Here is a 15931-nt window from a genome sequence, read left to right on the forward strand (position 1 = left end):
AAGAAAGAAATTTATGATTGGAAAGAGGAGCTTAACTTGTTTTAAAGCAACATAAATACCACATGTGGATTACAGATATTGAATATTTTTCTTTCAGGTGCCCACTGCGGCGACAGAATTATGATTATGCCATGTATTTGCTCACTGTTTTGTACCATGAATCATGGGTAAGTGAACTTATTTTAGAGAACTGATCAACTTTTGACATGCTGAACTAATAATTTCCTTCAATATCCTTTTGGAAAATTGTAGGAAATGCATGTGTGTAATGCAAAAAAGTGGCTTCTTTCATCTCTTCTATTACTAATTGTGATCTTGAATTATTGGCTTAACTATTTAAAAGAATGTTACTCTGCATCTGACTTGTAATATATTTGTGCTAGAACAACTTGATGTTAAGTACCAAAAGATCCAGGCTTACCAAGCATCTGGAAGGCAGGCAGGTCTTTTTTCCCCTCTATTGATGTGCTTCTAAGTTCATTGTCACTACACTTTCAAGGTCCATTGCTGTCAGTGCTTGAACACTGTAATCTTTTATTACTGATAAGAAAAGCCATTACCCTGGTGGCAGGTGGAAACTTTCAATGCCAGTGGAGTACTAGTGATGAAAGATTAGGAGATGATGTGTTTGTTAAAGGTAGACAAACCCTTCATTCTTTTGACTATAATGTTACTTAGATGGGGAGACCAGGTCATCCGATATTTTCATGTTGTGTGTGTTGTATTCTGACTACACAGGAAAGCCTTAGGTGAAATGGCTGCCTTTCTGTTACCTTTCAGATCTAATATCAATAGTTAATGGAGGTGTCAATCAGTTCTAATTGTGCTTGATTTTTATGAAACATTAATGATTACTGTGACATATTTGATTTTCCATGGTCAATGCAATCTCTTTCCAACTAGCTTAAAGACGAGCTGAAATATATTGTTACAGGAGCTGCACCTGTCTGATGTTACACTTTCGTGAGCACGAGTACTGTTAAATAATTGCACTATTTAGACATTAGTTATTGTAGTAAACTGTCTAATAGGAATCAGTACAGTCATAATCCATGAGTTGATTGCCTAGTTAACAAAATACCAACATGCTGTAGTGAGTGTAACTTTACACTTTTTCTTCACACAGTAATATGAGAATCCAACCCACATTGCTTTCCATGGGATAATAGATTTCTTAGTGATATTCCATTCACTGCAATAATTAATTTTAGTATTCTCAATTGTAAATGCTAGTTGGGAATATATTAGTAAATACTTTAAGTAGATATTCAAATTTTGGAAAACTAAATTGTGTTTTCTCAGAAAATATAGGCTTTGCTTTAATGTTAAATGGTGTAAATTCTGAATTTATACAAACAATATCTTAAGTTTAAAATAGATGTACTCAATAACACTGATACATTTATTTACTTCACAAAATCGAGTTACAAGAAGTAATTTGAAGTGAGACAGTTTTTATTGATTGTGAAGTAGACCTTTGCAACTTCAATTGTGTCAGCCTGTACATTCAAGAAAGGAGAGGATTGTAACTCATCTGGTCTTCAGTTTCCTATTTTGCCCTGCTGCTATACGAGCCACGCCCAATAGGAAGTCCATGAGGAATCATTTGTCATTTAAAATTACCGGCTCTTGCTCAATATCTCTGGGAAACCTGTTAAAATTTTGAAATTTCCCTTACTTTCGGACAGCATATGGTGAAATGCTACAATTTTGTGGTGTGTACATATGTGGGAGGGTATGTGTGTGTGCATGTGTGTATTACACTCTATAGTTTAGCCTGAAGTTTACGTTTGTTGACATTGTGTATTTCTGCTTATTGGAGAGAATAGAAGTATATCGTGGGCAAACCACACTATATCTGGTATAAAACTTTGATTAAAATAGTGGATTGTCCGACCTGAGACAAGCATTCATGACACACCTAAAATGTTTTGGTTCATAAGTGCTGTGAATTCTCTTATGGAAGTTGTGAGCATCCATGGCAACTTTTGCAAGATGGAAAGAATTGTATCAGTACCAATAAATTTAACTTTAAAAAATATTTCCATGAAACTAAGCCAAATGCTTGTATTGTCTGCATTCTTGGAAGGGTGGAATGAGACATTGTGAAATTGCTCGGATGTCTAATTTCAACAAAACAGTCATGCGAGCCTAAAGCACAGGCTGCTTCTTTATATTTTTGCCAACCTTTTCTGTGAGATATGTCATTGCATTAATGTACCTAAAACAAAGTCTGTATTTATATAGGTGTCTGTGCCTTGAATGGTAACTTAGAATCTATATATATATATAGATATATATATACATACATAAAATTGTGTTGGATTATTTTAAAGACCTTATTGTATATACATGGGGCAATGTTATATTAAAATAATTGTTATTGAGGGAAATAATATATTAAAAAAAACATTTTTGACATTTTGGGCAAATCCAAAGGACTTGTAGGTGGCACAAATTTTGCCCTGTAATGCTGTGATCCATAGGAAATGCTCCCATATATTTAATTTAAGATTACTAATCATAAAAAGAATTTTTCACATTTAATGGCAACTCTTTTACAAATTGCTTGCAATGGGGTAGATAATGAACTGAAGTTCAGTGAAGCTTTTTCCTAGAAACATAGGAACATTAAGCCCTACTAGCCTGTTCTGCCAACATTCAGCTGCTGTGTGACCTCACTCCATATATCCGCCTTTGCCTCATACCTCTTAATACCTTTGGATAACAAAAAACTATTGATTTCAGTTTTAAATATATCCACTTTTTTAAAAAAAAATGCTCATATAATTGTGCAGATAGGAAAATTAATCTACTTTTAAAGATACTATATCCAATATAGTTTTAATTTTTGTCCAGGGATGAGAAATTTCTGCTGTTTGGCAGAATTACAACTGTTGGATCATGGAATTCTGCTCTTTTAATTTTTTTCTGACCTCTGCCTGGTCCAGGGGAGCTGTCACTGAGCCCTTTTCTCTTTAATCCGCTACCAATCTGACTGACTTTCTGTAATTGGGAGATGCAGGGGCCACACCTCCAGTAACTGTTGCTCCCATGTGCAGCCTGCAGAGGGTCTTCCTCCACTGGCCCATCTTCCTGATGCTTCCGCTGCAGCAGAAGTCACTGGAGCAGGACAACTGGATCTACTTGCCCCATCCAAGGCTCCATTACCGATGGAGCAACTTGGCCACAATCCAACCGCAGCCTGCCACTCAGCTTCAGCCTCTGGCCCCAGGAGGGAGGGAAATTCCAGCAGCCACGGTCTCAACCACATCCCACCCTCGGCAGCAGTCACCACTTTGTACCGCCTCTGGCTCGATCTACTGGGGACCCCAGCACTACCCAACTGCCTAGTGACGGAAGAGACTATGCTCTTTGGCCCACCGGGTTCCTGGCCCTGGGGTGGTAGCTGCCCCTTCCCTGGCAGCAGAGATCCAAGTGGTGCCAGCTGAGGAGGAGCCACAGACCCCACTGACAAGTGGGGAGGAGGAGGAGAGGGAGGTGAAGTGGCGAAAGGATGAGCTGCTGTTCTGTGGAAAGGTGGCGCTACTGGAAAGGCTGCAGGTCCGGGACAGCGGGCTGGGATTAGGGGGGGCGGGTGTGCTGGCCCGGGCCGGATAGGAAGTGATCTGGAGTCTGGGATTTGGGCCCTGAAGTGTTCCCAAACTCTTGTTTGTGTGCAGTCAGTTTTTACTAAGTCACCTGCAGCAAACTTTCATGTGTTTTTAAACAAGGAATATCATTTATTTACACACACATTTCTTGGAAAAGTTTATTGCTATTTCACACACACCACATACACACAAGACGGATTCAGTAAGAGAAAGGGGGTTTCACTTCTACAGAATATTAAGAGCGGGTGAAAAGCGGACGTGGTAACCACGACCTAGAAGAGTGAGAGGACCCGGAGCCACCAGCTGGAAGAGCAGCTGAAAACAGGACCCAGAGACTCAGCTAGTCCCTTTGTTTAGAACATATAAATTCAGACATTCTCAATGCGACCAGCACTGAGTGTGCGACATGAACGGAGTGTGGGAGTTTGGTGAGGAAGGTGCTCCTTGGCTTTTTCTAACTCTTTTTCACCTTGTAGGAACTGGTTCTTGCTTTGCCACAGGGGAAGAAGCTAGCTTTCTGGTGATATATAAGTGGTCAAGTTCTATTCTATTCCTAAGGTTTAAAATAGTACAGAAATTTGTGATAAGATTAATAAATATATAAAATAAATAGATAATTGAATAAGATAATTAAGTAATTAATTAAAGCACATTTGTATGGCAGGACAGGTGATGTGTCATGGTTGCAGTACTTGGGAACTACTGGTACCAGTGTTATGCAGGGCAAACATGTCTGTAGTAAGTGTCTGCGGCATGAGGAGCTTCGGCTCAGTCATTGAGCTGGAAGCTGAGCTGTGGACACTGCGACACATCAGAAAGGGAGAAAGTTACCTAGACGCTTTGTACCGGATGCAGTCACACCCATTAGGATAGGATCTTCTGATTTGAAAGGTCATCAGGGACAGGAGGGTATGACTGCAGCTGAGGCAAGTAAGGGGACCCAGAGTGCAGGAGAGTCAGCCTCTGCAATTGTCCAACAGGTTTGAGGTTCTTTCAGCTTATTTGGATGAGTGGGGGCTGTAGGTTGTATGATTTGACTGTGGTACAGGAAGCCATTCAAGTGGGGGAACACAAAGGAAGTAGCGGTAGTAGGGAGCAGTATAATGAGGGGGATTGACAGTGTTCTCTGTACCAAGGAGCGAGAGTCCAGGCAGCTATGTTGCCTGCTCCGTGCCAGGGTTCGGGACATTTGCTCAGGGCTGGAGAGGAACTTGCAGTTGTGGGGGAGGATCCAGTGGTCGTGGCCCGTTTAGGTACCAATGACATAGGCAGGATGAGGAAGGAGGTTCTGCATAGTCAGTATGAGCAGCTGGGCACCAAATTAAGAAGCAGAACCTCAAAGGTAATTTCTGATCACCTGAGCCACGAGCTAATGGCATAAGACAAATAAGATTAGAGAAATGAATACATGGCTCAAAGACTGGTGTGGAAGCAGTGGGTTCTGGTTAATGGGGCACTGACACCAGTGTTGGGGAAAGTGGGATCTATACCGTTGGGACGGTCTGCACCTGAACCGTACTGGGGTTGATATCCTCGCAAGCCGCCTAACTAAAGAAGTAGAGAAGGTTTTAAACTGAATAGTAGGGGCAAGGGATCAAATTGGGGAAGATGCAGTAAACCAAAGAGTATTGACAAGGCAAGAGAGGGTATTAATATGGGAAATGATAAACAGACTGTGACAGGAAAGGACAAAGAGTACAAATCTAAGAGTAAATCAGCAGATAAGGCTCAATGCTGCAAAAATAAAAAGACAAAACCAAAGCTCTGTATCTAAATGCACATGGTATTCAAAATAAAACAGATGAATTGATAGTGCAAATACAAATAATTAGGTACAATCTGTTGGCATTACAGAGATATGGCTAGAAGATGACATAGATTGGGACCTGAATATTGAAGGGTACGTGACATTTAGGAAGGACAGGAAGTTAGGAAAAGGTGGAGGGGTGGCTCTGTTAATTAATGATGGTATTAGCACATTAGAAAGGGATGAACTAAAAGTTCAAGAAACCAGGATCTAGAAGTGGTTTGGGTAGAGATGAGAAATAATAAAGGCAAGAATTTGCTTGTAGGAGTGGTGTACAGGCCCCCTAACAGTAACCACATGGTAGGACAGAGTAAAAAGAAGAAATAATGGGAGCTTGTCAGAAAGGTATAGCAGTAATCATGGGGAATTTTAATCTACATAGGCTGGAAAAATCAGATGAGCAAAGGTAGCATAGCTGAGGAGTTCATAGAATGTTTTCAGGTTAGTTTCTTAGAATGTTTTCAGGGTAGTTTCTTAGAACAACACATTCTGGAGCAAACCAGAGAACAGACTATATTAGACCTGGTATTGAGTAACGAGCTAGGATTAATTGATAACCTCAAAGTGAAGGCACCCCTGGGTAGCAGCAAGTATAATGTGATTGAATTTTATATTCACTTTGAGGGAGAAATGTGTTCATCCGAGACTAGTATTTTAAACTTAAATAAGATTAATTATGAGGGCATGAGAGTGGAGTTCGTTAAAGTGAACTGGCAAATGACATTAAAGGATTCATCAACAGAGGTTTGGTGGCAGACATTTACAGGGATATTTTGGAATACACAATACATCCATTCCAATACATACAATTCCAAGGGGAGGGCCCACCATCCGTGGTTAACTGAAAAATCAAACTTAAAAAAAAGCATACAATTATATAAAGACGGGTGGCAGGTCAGAAGATTGGAAAGAATATAAAGAACAGCAAAGAATGATGAAAAGATTAATAAGGAGGGAAAAATTAGAGCACGAGAGAAAGCTAGCTAGTAATATGAAGGCAAAGTAAGAGTTTCCATCGATATTTAAATAAAAGAATTAAAATGATCTTTGGTCAATTGAAAGTGTGTCTGGAGAATTTATAATGGAAAGTAGGGAGATGCTAGATCAATTAAACAGGTATTTTGCTTTGGTCTTCGCTCTGGAGGACACAAGTAACATCTTGGAACTAGCTGTAAATCAGAAATGGAAGGAAAAGAGAAACTTAGGAAAATTACAATCACCAGGCAAGTGGTATTGAGCAAATGGTTGGGGCCATGGGCTGACAAATCTCGAGGTCTGGATGGACTTCACCCTAAGTTCTTGAAAGAAGTGGCTAGTGAAATAGTTGCTGCATTGGTTTTAATTTTCCAAAATTCCCTAGATTCGGGGAGGTTTCCATTAGATTGGAAAATAGCAAATGTAAGTCCTTTATTCAAAAAGGGAGGGAAACAAAGCAGGAAACTATAGGCCAGTTAGCCTAACATCTGTCATAGGGAAATATTAAAAGCTATTATTAAAAATGTTATAGAGGGTACTTAGTAAAATTCAAAGCAATCAGGCCGAGTCAACATGGTTTTGTGAAAGGGAAATCATGTTTAACCAGTTTATTGGAATTCTTCGAGGGAGTCATAAGTGCTGTGGTTAAAGTGGAACCAGTGAATGTGCTTTTCATGGATTCCCAGAAGGCATTTGATAAAGTGCCACGTGAAAGGTTATTGCTGAAAATAAAACTTATCGTATGGGGGTAACATATTGGCATGGATAGAAGATTGGCTAGCTAGCAAGAAGCAGAGAGTTAGCATAAACGGGTCTTTTTCTGGTTGGCGGGATGGGTGACAAGTGGTGTGCCACAGTGATCAGGGCTGGGGCCTCAACTTTTTACAATTTATATAAATTACTTGGATAAAGGGACCAAAGGAATGGTTGCTAAATTTGCTGACGATACAAAGATAGGTAAGAAAGTAAACCGTGAAGAGGACAGAAGGAGGCTACAAAGTGACATAAAAGCAAAATACTGTGGATGCTGGAAATCTGAAAAACAGAAAATGCTGGAAAAATTCAGCAGGTTGGCAGCATTGTGGAGAGAGAAACAGAGTTAATGTTTTGAGTTCATATGAATCTTCTTCAGAGCTCTGAATGTGGTAAGTCCTGAGAATGACATTCGACAAGCAAGTTGTCTAGGCATGTCCATTGTAATCCAGTTTTAAAGCTTCCAGAAGCTTGGCCAACCTGCAGATCCAAAGGTCAGGCGACCTGTAGCAACAATCTTAAAGATCAACAATGTCCCCTTAAAGAGGCCATACAGTTTTTTTTTAACTTGTAATGTTCTCACATCTGCTTGGCATGACAATTACTTGGACTTTGGGGCAATTGACTCTGTTTTGACAGTCGTGTAATTTTTGCCTTTCTTTCCCCAAATCTTTTAGCAAATCAAAAGTTAGGCCGCAGCTTTACCATACTACCAATCTTGTAACACGGATATAGTACAAAAAGAGAATTACCTGGAAAAACTCAGCAGGTCTGGCAGCATCGGCGGAGAAGAAAAGAGTTGACGTTTCGAGTCCTCATGACTCTTCAGCAGAACTGGGTGAATCCAAGGAGAGGGTTGAAATATAAGCTGGTTTAAGGTGGGGGTGGGGGGGGGTTGGGTGGGGGGAGAGAAGTGGAGGGGGGTGGTGTGGTTGTAGGGACAAGCAAGCAGTGACAGGAGCAGATAATCAAAAGATGTCACAGACAAAAGAATAAAAGAACACAGGTGTTGAAGTTGGTGATATTATCTAAACGAATGTGCTAATTAAGAATGAATGGTAGAGCACTCAAGGTATAGCTCTAGTGGGGGTGGGGGGGCATGAAAGATTTAAAAATAATGGAAATAGGTGGGAAAAGAAAAATCTATATAAATTATTGGAAAAAACAAAAGGAAGGGGGAAGAAACAGAAAGGGGGTGGGGATGGAGGAGGGAGTTCAAGATCTAAAGTTGTTGAATTCAATATTCAGTCCAGAAGGCTGTAAAGTGCCTAGTCGGAAGATGAGGTGCTGTTCCTCCAGTTTGCGTTGGGCTTCACTGGAACAATGCAGCAAGCCAAGGACAGACATGTGGGCAAGAGAGCAGGGTGGAGTGTTAAAATGGCAAGCGGCAGAGCGGTTTGGGTCATTCTTGCAGTTAGACAGCAGGTGTTCTGCAAAGCTGTCGCTCAGTTTACGTTTGGTCTCTCCAATGCAGAGGAGACCACATTGGGAGCAACAAATGCAGTAGACTAAGTTGGGGGAAATGCAAGTGAAATGCTGCTTCACTTGAAAGGAGTGTTTGGCCCCTTGGACGGTGAGGAGAGAGGAAGTGAAGGGGCAGGTGTTGCATCTTTTGCGTGGGCATGGGGAGGTGCCATAGGTGGGGGTTGAGGAGTAGGGGGTGATGGAGGAGTGGACCAGGGTGTCCCGGAGGGAACGATCCCTACAGAATGCCGACGGGGGGTGAAGGGAAGATGTGTTTGGTGGTGGCATCATGCTGGAGTTGGCTGAAATGGCGGAGGATGATTCTTTGAATGCGGAGGCTGGTGGGGTGATAAGTGAGGACAGATATAGTAGTTCATTGTTCATAGCCAGGAAGTACCTTGTTGCATTCCTTGAATTGCACTCCTTGAATTGCAATTCCTTGAATTGTTTGCTAGGGGAGAGATCCATGCGCGTTTATATGAGCAAATATCTACTCCCAAACATTTATTTTCATATGTTCAAAGAGTCTAAGTGGAAACACCTTCCCTCCAAAAATTAAAAATGACTCTGCCTAAGTTTTATGATGTGCCTGCAAATCTATTGATTGGTCTAAATGCCTTTATGTCATACTAAGATTGTGTGATTCATAAAGAAGTATGAGATGCCCACTGCAAAGGGCTCTTGCACTGTTACATTCTTGAATCAGATAGAAACACAACTTTTAAGTTGTGGGCTGTGGTTTTTTTCACCTGTCTGCTCACACTTTCACTTGTTAATTTTGGTGAACAGGAAAATTGGCTACTGGTGAGCACAGATGTGCAAAGTCCCACCCACAGTGTTACTTTTGACTAGCTGCTAAGTTAAAACCACTTTATTGCATTGCAAAAGTGGCAGCTTGATTACCCCATTTCTCTGGCATAATTTAATGGAAAGGTATTTGAAGGGTGGGGACGTGGAGTTGCCTTTTTTTTAAAGTAAAGAATTACAAATCTAAATCTATTCACAACATTAAATATTGAGTTATTGTGAAGCGACTTGTCTATTCAGGTTGGCTGAGAGTTTATGCTGCCCCCAAGTGGTTTTGTAAAGTTCTTTTCCCAATATTCCTCTTACACCTTTCCTGTTGAAAATGATAATGTTGTGTCAACCCTTCAGGACCACATCCGAGTAACCATTCTTTACATGTGATTCAACAGGTTGTTTCTCTATGATGCTGGGTGGGGATGGTCATCGCCATTGTACTTTCTTCAAAAACATGTAATTACTAACTCCGCTCCTTGTCTTTTTAGAGTACAGGTACAGTGTCCCAAACCCGGCTATCCAAAAACCAGCGATGTCCAATACCAGACATTTGTTAAGCTGCCATGCATGGATTTTAGTTATTAGATGAGTAAGATAACGGCTTGTTCGGCTAGTTGCTGCATTGGTGCAATGGCTCGCCAACAACTTCAAGTACCTGTCACTTGCCGCACTCGGGAGTGGTCCGAGCAACTCTTGCCCCCACCCAACCCGCCCAAATGACCTGATTTGACCTGGAGCAAACCAACCAATCGAAATACCAGCAAAATCCAAAATCCGGCTTGGACTTGGTCGCGAGGTTGTGGATTTGAGACAACGCACCTGTAGCAGTGTCACTGTTAAACTATTTGTAGCTGGATTTTTTTTTTTGCAACACAGTTTGATACAAATATTGTACTCTTATAAATATTTCTGCCATTCTTATTATAATTTCAGGGAACAATACTGTTATTTTGAAGAAAAAAATGAAATGAGAAGCAGTTGGGAAAATAAAATTCAGTGCGCAGAACAACTTACCATTACCAAACACCACCTTTAAATTGTTCTCCCTACCTCTTCCACCCTCACCACTCATGAGAGATGCAAGTAGTTGTGGATTTATTTGTTTCCAAGACAAAGACCATCTGTTTTGCTGCCTCCCTCCATCACTTACCTCATAACAATATAGCTTTTCATTACTTGGACTGAGGAGCAATTGACTTTCTGTTTTGACAGTCTTATAACTTTTGCCTTTCTTTTCCCAAATCTTTTAGCAAACTGAAAGTTAGGCTGCAGCTATACTGTACCACCAATCTTGTAATATAGGTACAGCATGCAATTCATAGCCAATAAGTACCTTGTTTTCTTCTATTGACTCCAAACTCTTGTCTATCTTTGTTGCATCATTAGTGGCTGTACGTTTAGTCACCTAGGCACCATGCTCTGGAATTTCTTTACTGCCTCTTCTCCTTGCTCACTTCCTGCAAGACCCCCTAAACCTTGAAACCTGCCTCTTTAATCGAGCATTTGAGCTCCTGTTCCAAAATCTTCTTTCACTTGCACTATTTTTCCTCTTATCCCCCTGTGAAGTGCCTTGAGATACATTTTTCCTAAATTATTATAAATGCATGTTGTTATAAAATAAAGCATTCTAAAGTGTTATTTTGGATTGCTTTGCTTGATGAAGTTAAAAGTTAATTCAAGCATACCTTGGTTATCAGTGAAGAAAAAGTGTTCCAGACATCACTAGGAATGATGTCAGTTTGAGCAGCTTGGGTTTCAGCTTAAGGGTGTGCAAGCAGAGAGGGAATGGTTGACCACCAGGGAGTCAAGGAGGACCAGGCAGGTAGTGCAGAATTACCCTGAATGCATCTCTACTCCAGACAGTATTCAGTTCAGCATACTGGTGGGAATGATAGTTCATCTGTGGAATACCACCAGAACCAAGTCCACCATAGGTAGCTCAGCTGTACAGAGGGCAGGAGGAAAATTAGGAAAGCAACAGTGATAGCGGATTCTATAGTTAATGGAATGAACAGGTTGTTTTTGCAGCTGCAGATGTGATCCAGGATGGTAAGTTGCCTCCCTGGTATCATGGTCAAGGATATTATTGAGCTGCTGCAGAACACACTAAGGGGGGAAGGTGGACAGCCAGAGGTTGTGGTCTATATCGGTACCGATGACATAGGTGGAGAAAGGGAGTAAGTCCTGCAGGCAGATTTCAGGGAACTGGATAGAAACCCGCAAGCAGGACCTCATAGGTAGTAATCTCTGGATTACCCTCAGTGTCAAACACTAGTGAGTATAGAAATAGGAGGACAGAGCAAATGAATCATTCGTTTGAGAGATGATGGAGGAGGGACATTGGGACTGGTTCTGGCAGAAGATGGAACCAAATGAGGCCATATGAATTGCATCCTCACAGAATTGGGGATGTTTTGCTGGTGCTGTTTAGGAGGGCTTAAATTAACTTGGCAAAAGGATGAGAACCAAGATGTAGAATTAGGAGAGATGAGTTGTCACACTAAGAGGGAATACAATAAGGTCTAAATTAGGTTTACAGTGCATTTATGTAAATGCATGGAGAGTGGTAAATAAGGTTGGTGAACTGCAGGTGCAAATAGCCATCTGGGAATATGATAGCATTGGCTCAAAAAGGGCAGGACTGGGTACTAAATATTCCTAGATACAAGGTTTCAGGAAAGATAGGGAAGGAGAGAAAGGAGGGGGGGTAATCTTGCTGCAAGATTAGCCACTCCAGCAATTTCGGGTTCATCTTTCTATAATTGTTGTGCTCTTAATCACACTTGCATTATTTTCCTTAAGATGTTAAGTTGAGTAGCCATTTAAAAGTATATGGCTGTTCTTGTGTTCATTTTAAGTTAATAGCAGTACATCATTCCTTTGTGCCCTCTCTCTTCCCTACTTCTACAACCTCATTTCATGTAGCAAACTAGAGAAAGTATTGAATGTTCTGATTCTAATTGTGCCTTTCATTGACTTTAATTGACTTTTTCTTCTCCAAAAACCTTTCAAATTTGATTTTAAATAAACTACAAATTTCAGGCAACTATATTCAACCTTAAATATCTTTAAACTATTATTTCAACATTCTCTCAGAGAATTAGACAAATCATAGCAAATAAAGTAATCATCAGCAAAATTGCAGGGAATAATCCTCTCATTAGTTTCTTGTTGACATATGCAAATGTACCAGAAACTGTCTGCATCCTATTAACTTATGGCCATAACATAAAAGCTTATATAGGTACTCATCTCAATTGCAGGACATCGCTATAGGAGTTCCTCAAGGTAGTGTCCTAGGCCCAGCCATCTTTGGCTGCTCCATCAATGATCTTCCCTCCAACATAAAGCTAGAATTGGGGATGTTCACTGATGATTGTGCAATGTTCAGCACCATTCGGGATTCCTCAGATACTGAAACAGTCTATATACAGCAAGGCCTGGACAACATTCAGGACTGGACTGATAAGTGGCAAGTAACATTTGCGCCAGACAGTGACTATCTCCAACAAGAAAATCTAACCATCTCACCTTAACACTCAACGGCAGTACCATCGTTGAATCCCCTACTATCAACATCCTAGGAGTTACCAGTGACCAGAAACTGAACTGCACCAGCCATATCACAGAATCTAAATACTGTGGCTACAAGAGCAGGTCACAGCCTCGGAATTCTGTGGTGAGTAACTCACCTCATGATTCCACCATCTACAAGGCACAAGTCAGGTGTGTGATGGAATGCTCCCCACTTGCCTGTATCAGTGCAGCTCCCACAACACTCAAGAAGCCTGACACCGTCCAGGACAAAGAAACCCACTTGATTGGGACCCCATCCACTACCTTAAACATTCATTCCTTTCACTACCGATAAACAGTGGAAGCAGTGTGTACCATCTATAAGATGCACTGCAGCAACTCACCAAGACTCCCTTGACAGCACCTTACAAACCCGCAACCTCTGCCACCTAGAAGAACAAGGGCAGCAGATGCACCACCATCTGCAAGTTTTCCTCCAAGATGCACACCATCCTGATTAGGAATCACTGTCACGAATAAAAAAAAATGAAGCTAAATATTTTTTATATATATCATATATATATATATGGGCATGATTCAAAAATTTGCAAATGATGCAAAGATTGGAAATATTGTCAATAGTGATGAGGATAGTCTTGAATTCCAAAAGGACATAGACATGTTGGTGGATTGGGCAGACAAGTTTTTTTTATACATTTAAAGGATGTGGGCATCACTAGTTAGGCCAGCATTTATTGTCCATCCCCAATTGCCCTTGAGGTGATGGTGAGCTACCTTCTTGAACCTCAGCAGTCCATGTGGTGCTGGTACACCCACGATGATGTTAGGGAGAGAGAGTTCCAGGATTTTGACCCAGTGGCAGTGAAGAAATGGCGATATATTTCCAAGTCAGGATGGTGAGTGGCAGATGAGGTTCAATGCAGAGAAGTGTGAGGTGATTCATTTTGGCAGGCAGAATATGGTGAGACAGTATAAAATAATGGGAGAAACTCTAAAGGAGGTGTAGGAGCAGAGGGATCTCGGTGTATACATACATAAGTCATTGAAGATTTGGCATGTTGAGAGAGAAGTTAACAAAGCATATAGTGCATATAGGCTTTATTAATAGGGATATTGAGTACAAGAATAAGGAGGTCATATTGAACTTGTATAAGACACTAGTTAGGCCTCATCTGGAGTACTGCATCCAGTTCTGGGCACCATATTTGAGGAAGGATGTGAAGGCATGGAAGAGAATATAAGAGATTGACAAGATTGATTCCAGGGATAAAGAACTGTAGCTATTAGGATAGATTGAGGAGGTTGGGACTGTTTCCTTGGAGAGAAGAAGGCTGAGAGGAGACTTGATAGAGGTATTCAAGATCCTGAGGGGTATGGACAAGGTAAATAGTGAGAAACTTCCCACTCGAGCATCAAAAACTAAAGGGCACAGGTTCAAATAATTTGGCAAAAGGAATAAAAGTGAGGCAAGAAGAATTTTTTTTCACCTAGCGGGTGGTTGGAGTCTGGAACGAACTTCCAGAGAGGGTAGTTGAGGTGGGCTCAATCAAGGTATTCAAAAGGGAATTGGATTGCTATCTGAAAAGAAAGATCATGCAAGGTTAAGGGGATAAGACGAATGTGGGGCTAGGTAGAATGCTCTTTCAGAGAGCCAGTGCAGACTCGATGGGCTGAATGACCTCCTTCTGCACTGTAAAATTTCTGATTCTGCTAAGGAGAAAAAACCTTTCATTTAACTCAACTTAGGTCTTAAATTCAGCCTTAGGTTCATCTTCATTCTCACAATGTTTGATCAATTGCAAGACTACATGTTATAGCCCTGATTTTAGTTTATCTGCATATACATTTTCCATCTGTACCGCAGTAATGGTGTTAATTTATTTCAAATAACTAATCTTCTAGTTCAGCCTATAATTGAACTTTCTCCTACAGTACCTCTAGATTGTTTTCTACAGTAATTTTAGGTTCTGTTACCAAGTTGGAACTGAAAAGACACCCACTGGACCAATGTTTTTGTGAGCAATAGAGTGGATTTTCCAAAATGCCAGAGAATAAAATAAAGCTTTGAAATGAAAATTGGTCGGTTGCTGTTTTCAGGCAGCCATTCCACAATGCCTGCTTATGCCTGGGCAATTAATTGTTCAAACTATTTAGGGAATATGGAAAAACGTTTCTTCTGTCCATGGCCTCCAAGTCTTAACAATGAACTTGCCTTGTACAAAAAGCAATCACACCATCACCAAATACTGTTCTGTCTGTCTTCTTCACAGAAAACCGAAGTATGGGAATTGGACAAAACAGAAGCTGACTTGGATGAATTTATTTGGGAGAACAGTCAATCTGAGAAAAATGCCTTGGACACAATCTTCAGAATGAAAGAGGCTGAAAAATTATCAGTTTCAAAGGAAGAAATAATCAACTCTCCAGAAGTCCACAATTACAAGACATCTGTGGTGAATATTAAAAACATAGGGGAAACGGAAGATAACATTTTACAATACAAAGAATCTGTTAAAAAGCTGCTACATTTGCAGGTTGCAGCATGACCTAAAAAGGCATGGTCAGTTTATACTAAGTTAATAGATTGGCACTGTACAGATTTTGTCAAAAATTAAAGTATCTTGTATAAAGGGAAGTGTTAATTGTTCATTTGTAAGCAAATTTAGTTTTACTTCCACAAATATGCTTGTACGGAAAGTATTTTAATTCTGTGAATAAAATTTAGCTCTTCCCTTCCATTAATTTGTTCACTGTGTCTAACCAGCTATGAGGCTAATCATTTAAACTTCTGCTCTAAATTCTGCTGGACCTTATTGCAATTGAATCTGACTAACTCAAATCTTGGCCTCCTGCTCAACCCAAAGCTGAGCTTCAATCTTTACTTCCCTTCTGTCACCAAGACCACTCACCGCTATCTCTGCAATGTTACCAGCATAAACATAGATACTTGAATATTGCTGAAAATAGAGATGGTGGTGTT

At 40.6% G+C, this 15931-nt stretch overlaps 1 protein-coding gene across 1 annotated transcript in view; it reads left to right on the forward strand.

The window, feature by feature from the left end:
- Positions 1-15689, forward strand: part of mrps35 (mitochondrial ribosomal protein S35) — a 52617-nt gene extending 36928 nt beyond the window's left edge. Inside the window, exons 7-8 of the mRNA XM_041215762.1 lie at positions 98-167; positions 15222-15689. Of these exons, the coding sequence (XP_041071696.1) occupies positions 98-167; positions 15222-15497 (346 nt within the window). The 3' untranslated portion in view covers positions 15498-15689. The remainder of the gene's footprint in view (positions 1-97; positions 168-15221) is intronic.
- Positions 15690-15931: the final 242 nt, after the last annotated feature.

The sequence above is a fragment of the Carcharodon carcharias genome, chromosome 21 (genome assembly GCF_017639515.1).
Source record: "Carcharodon carcharias isolate sCarCar2 chromosome 21, sCarCar2.pri, whole genome shotgun sequence".
Taxonomy (NCBI): domain Eukaryota; kingdom Metazoa; phylum Chordata; class Chondrichthyes; order Lamniformes; family Lamnidae; genus Carcharodon; species Carcharodon carcharias.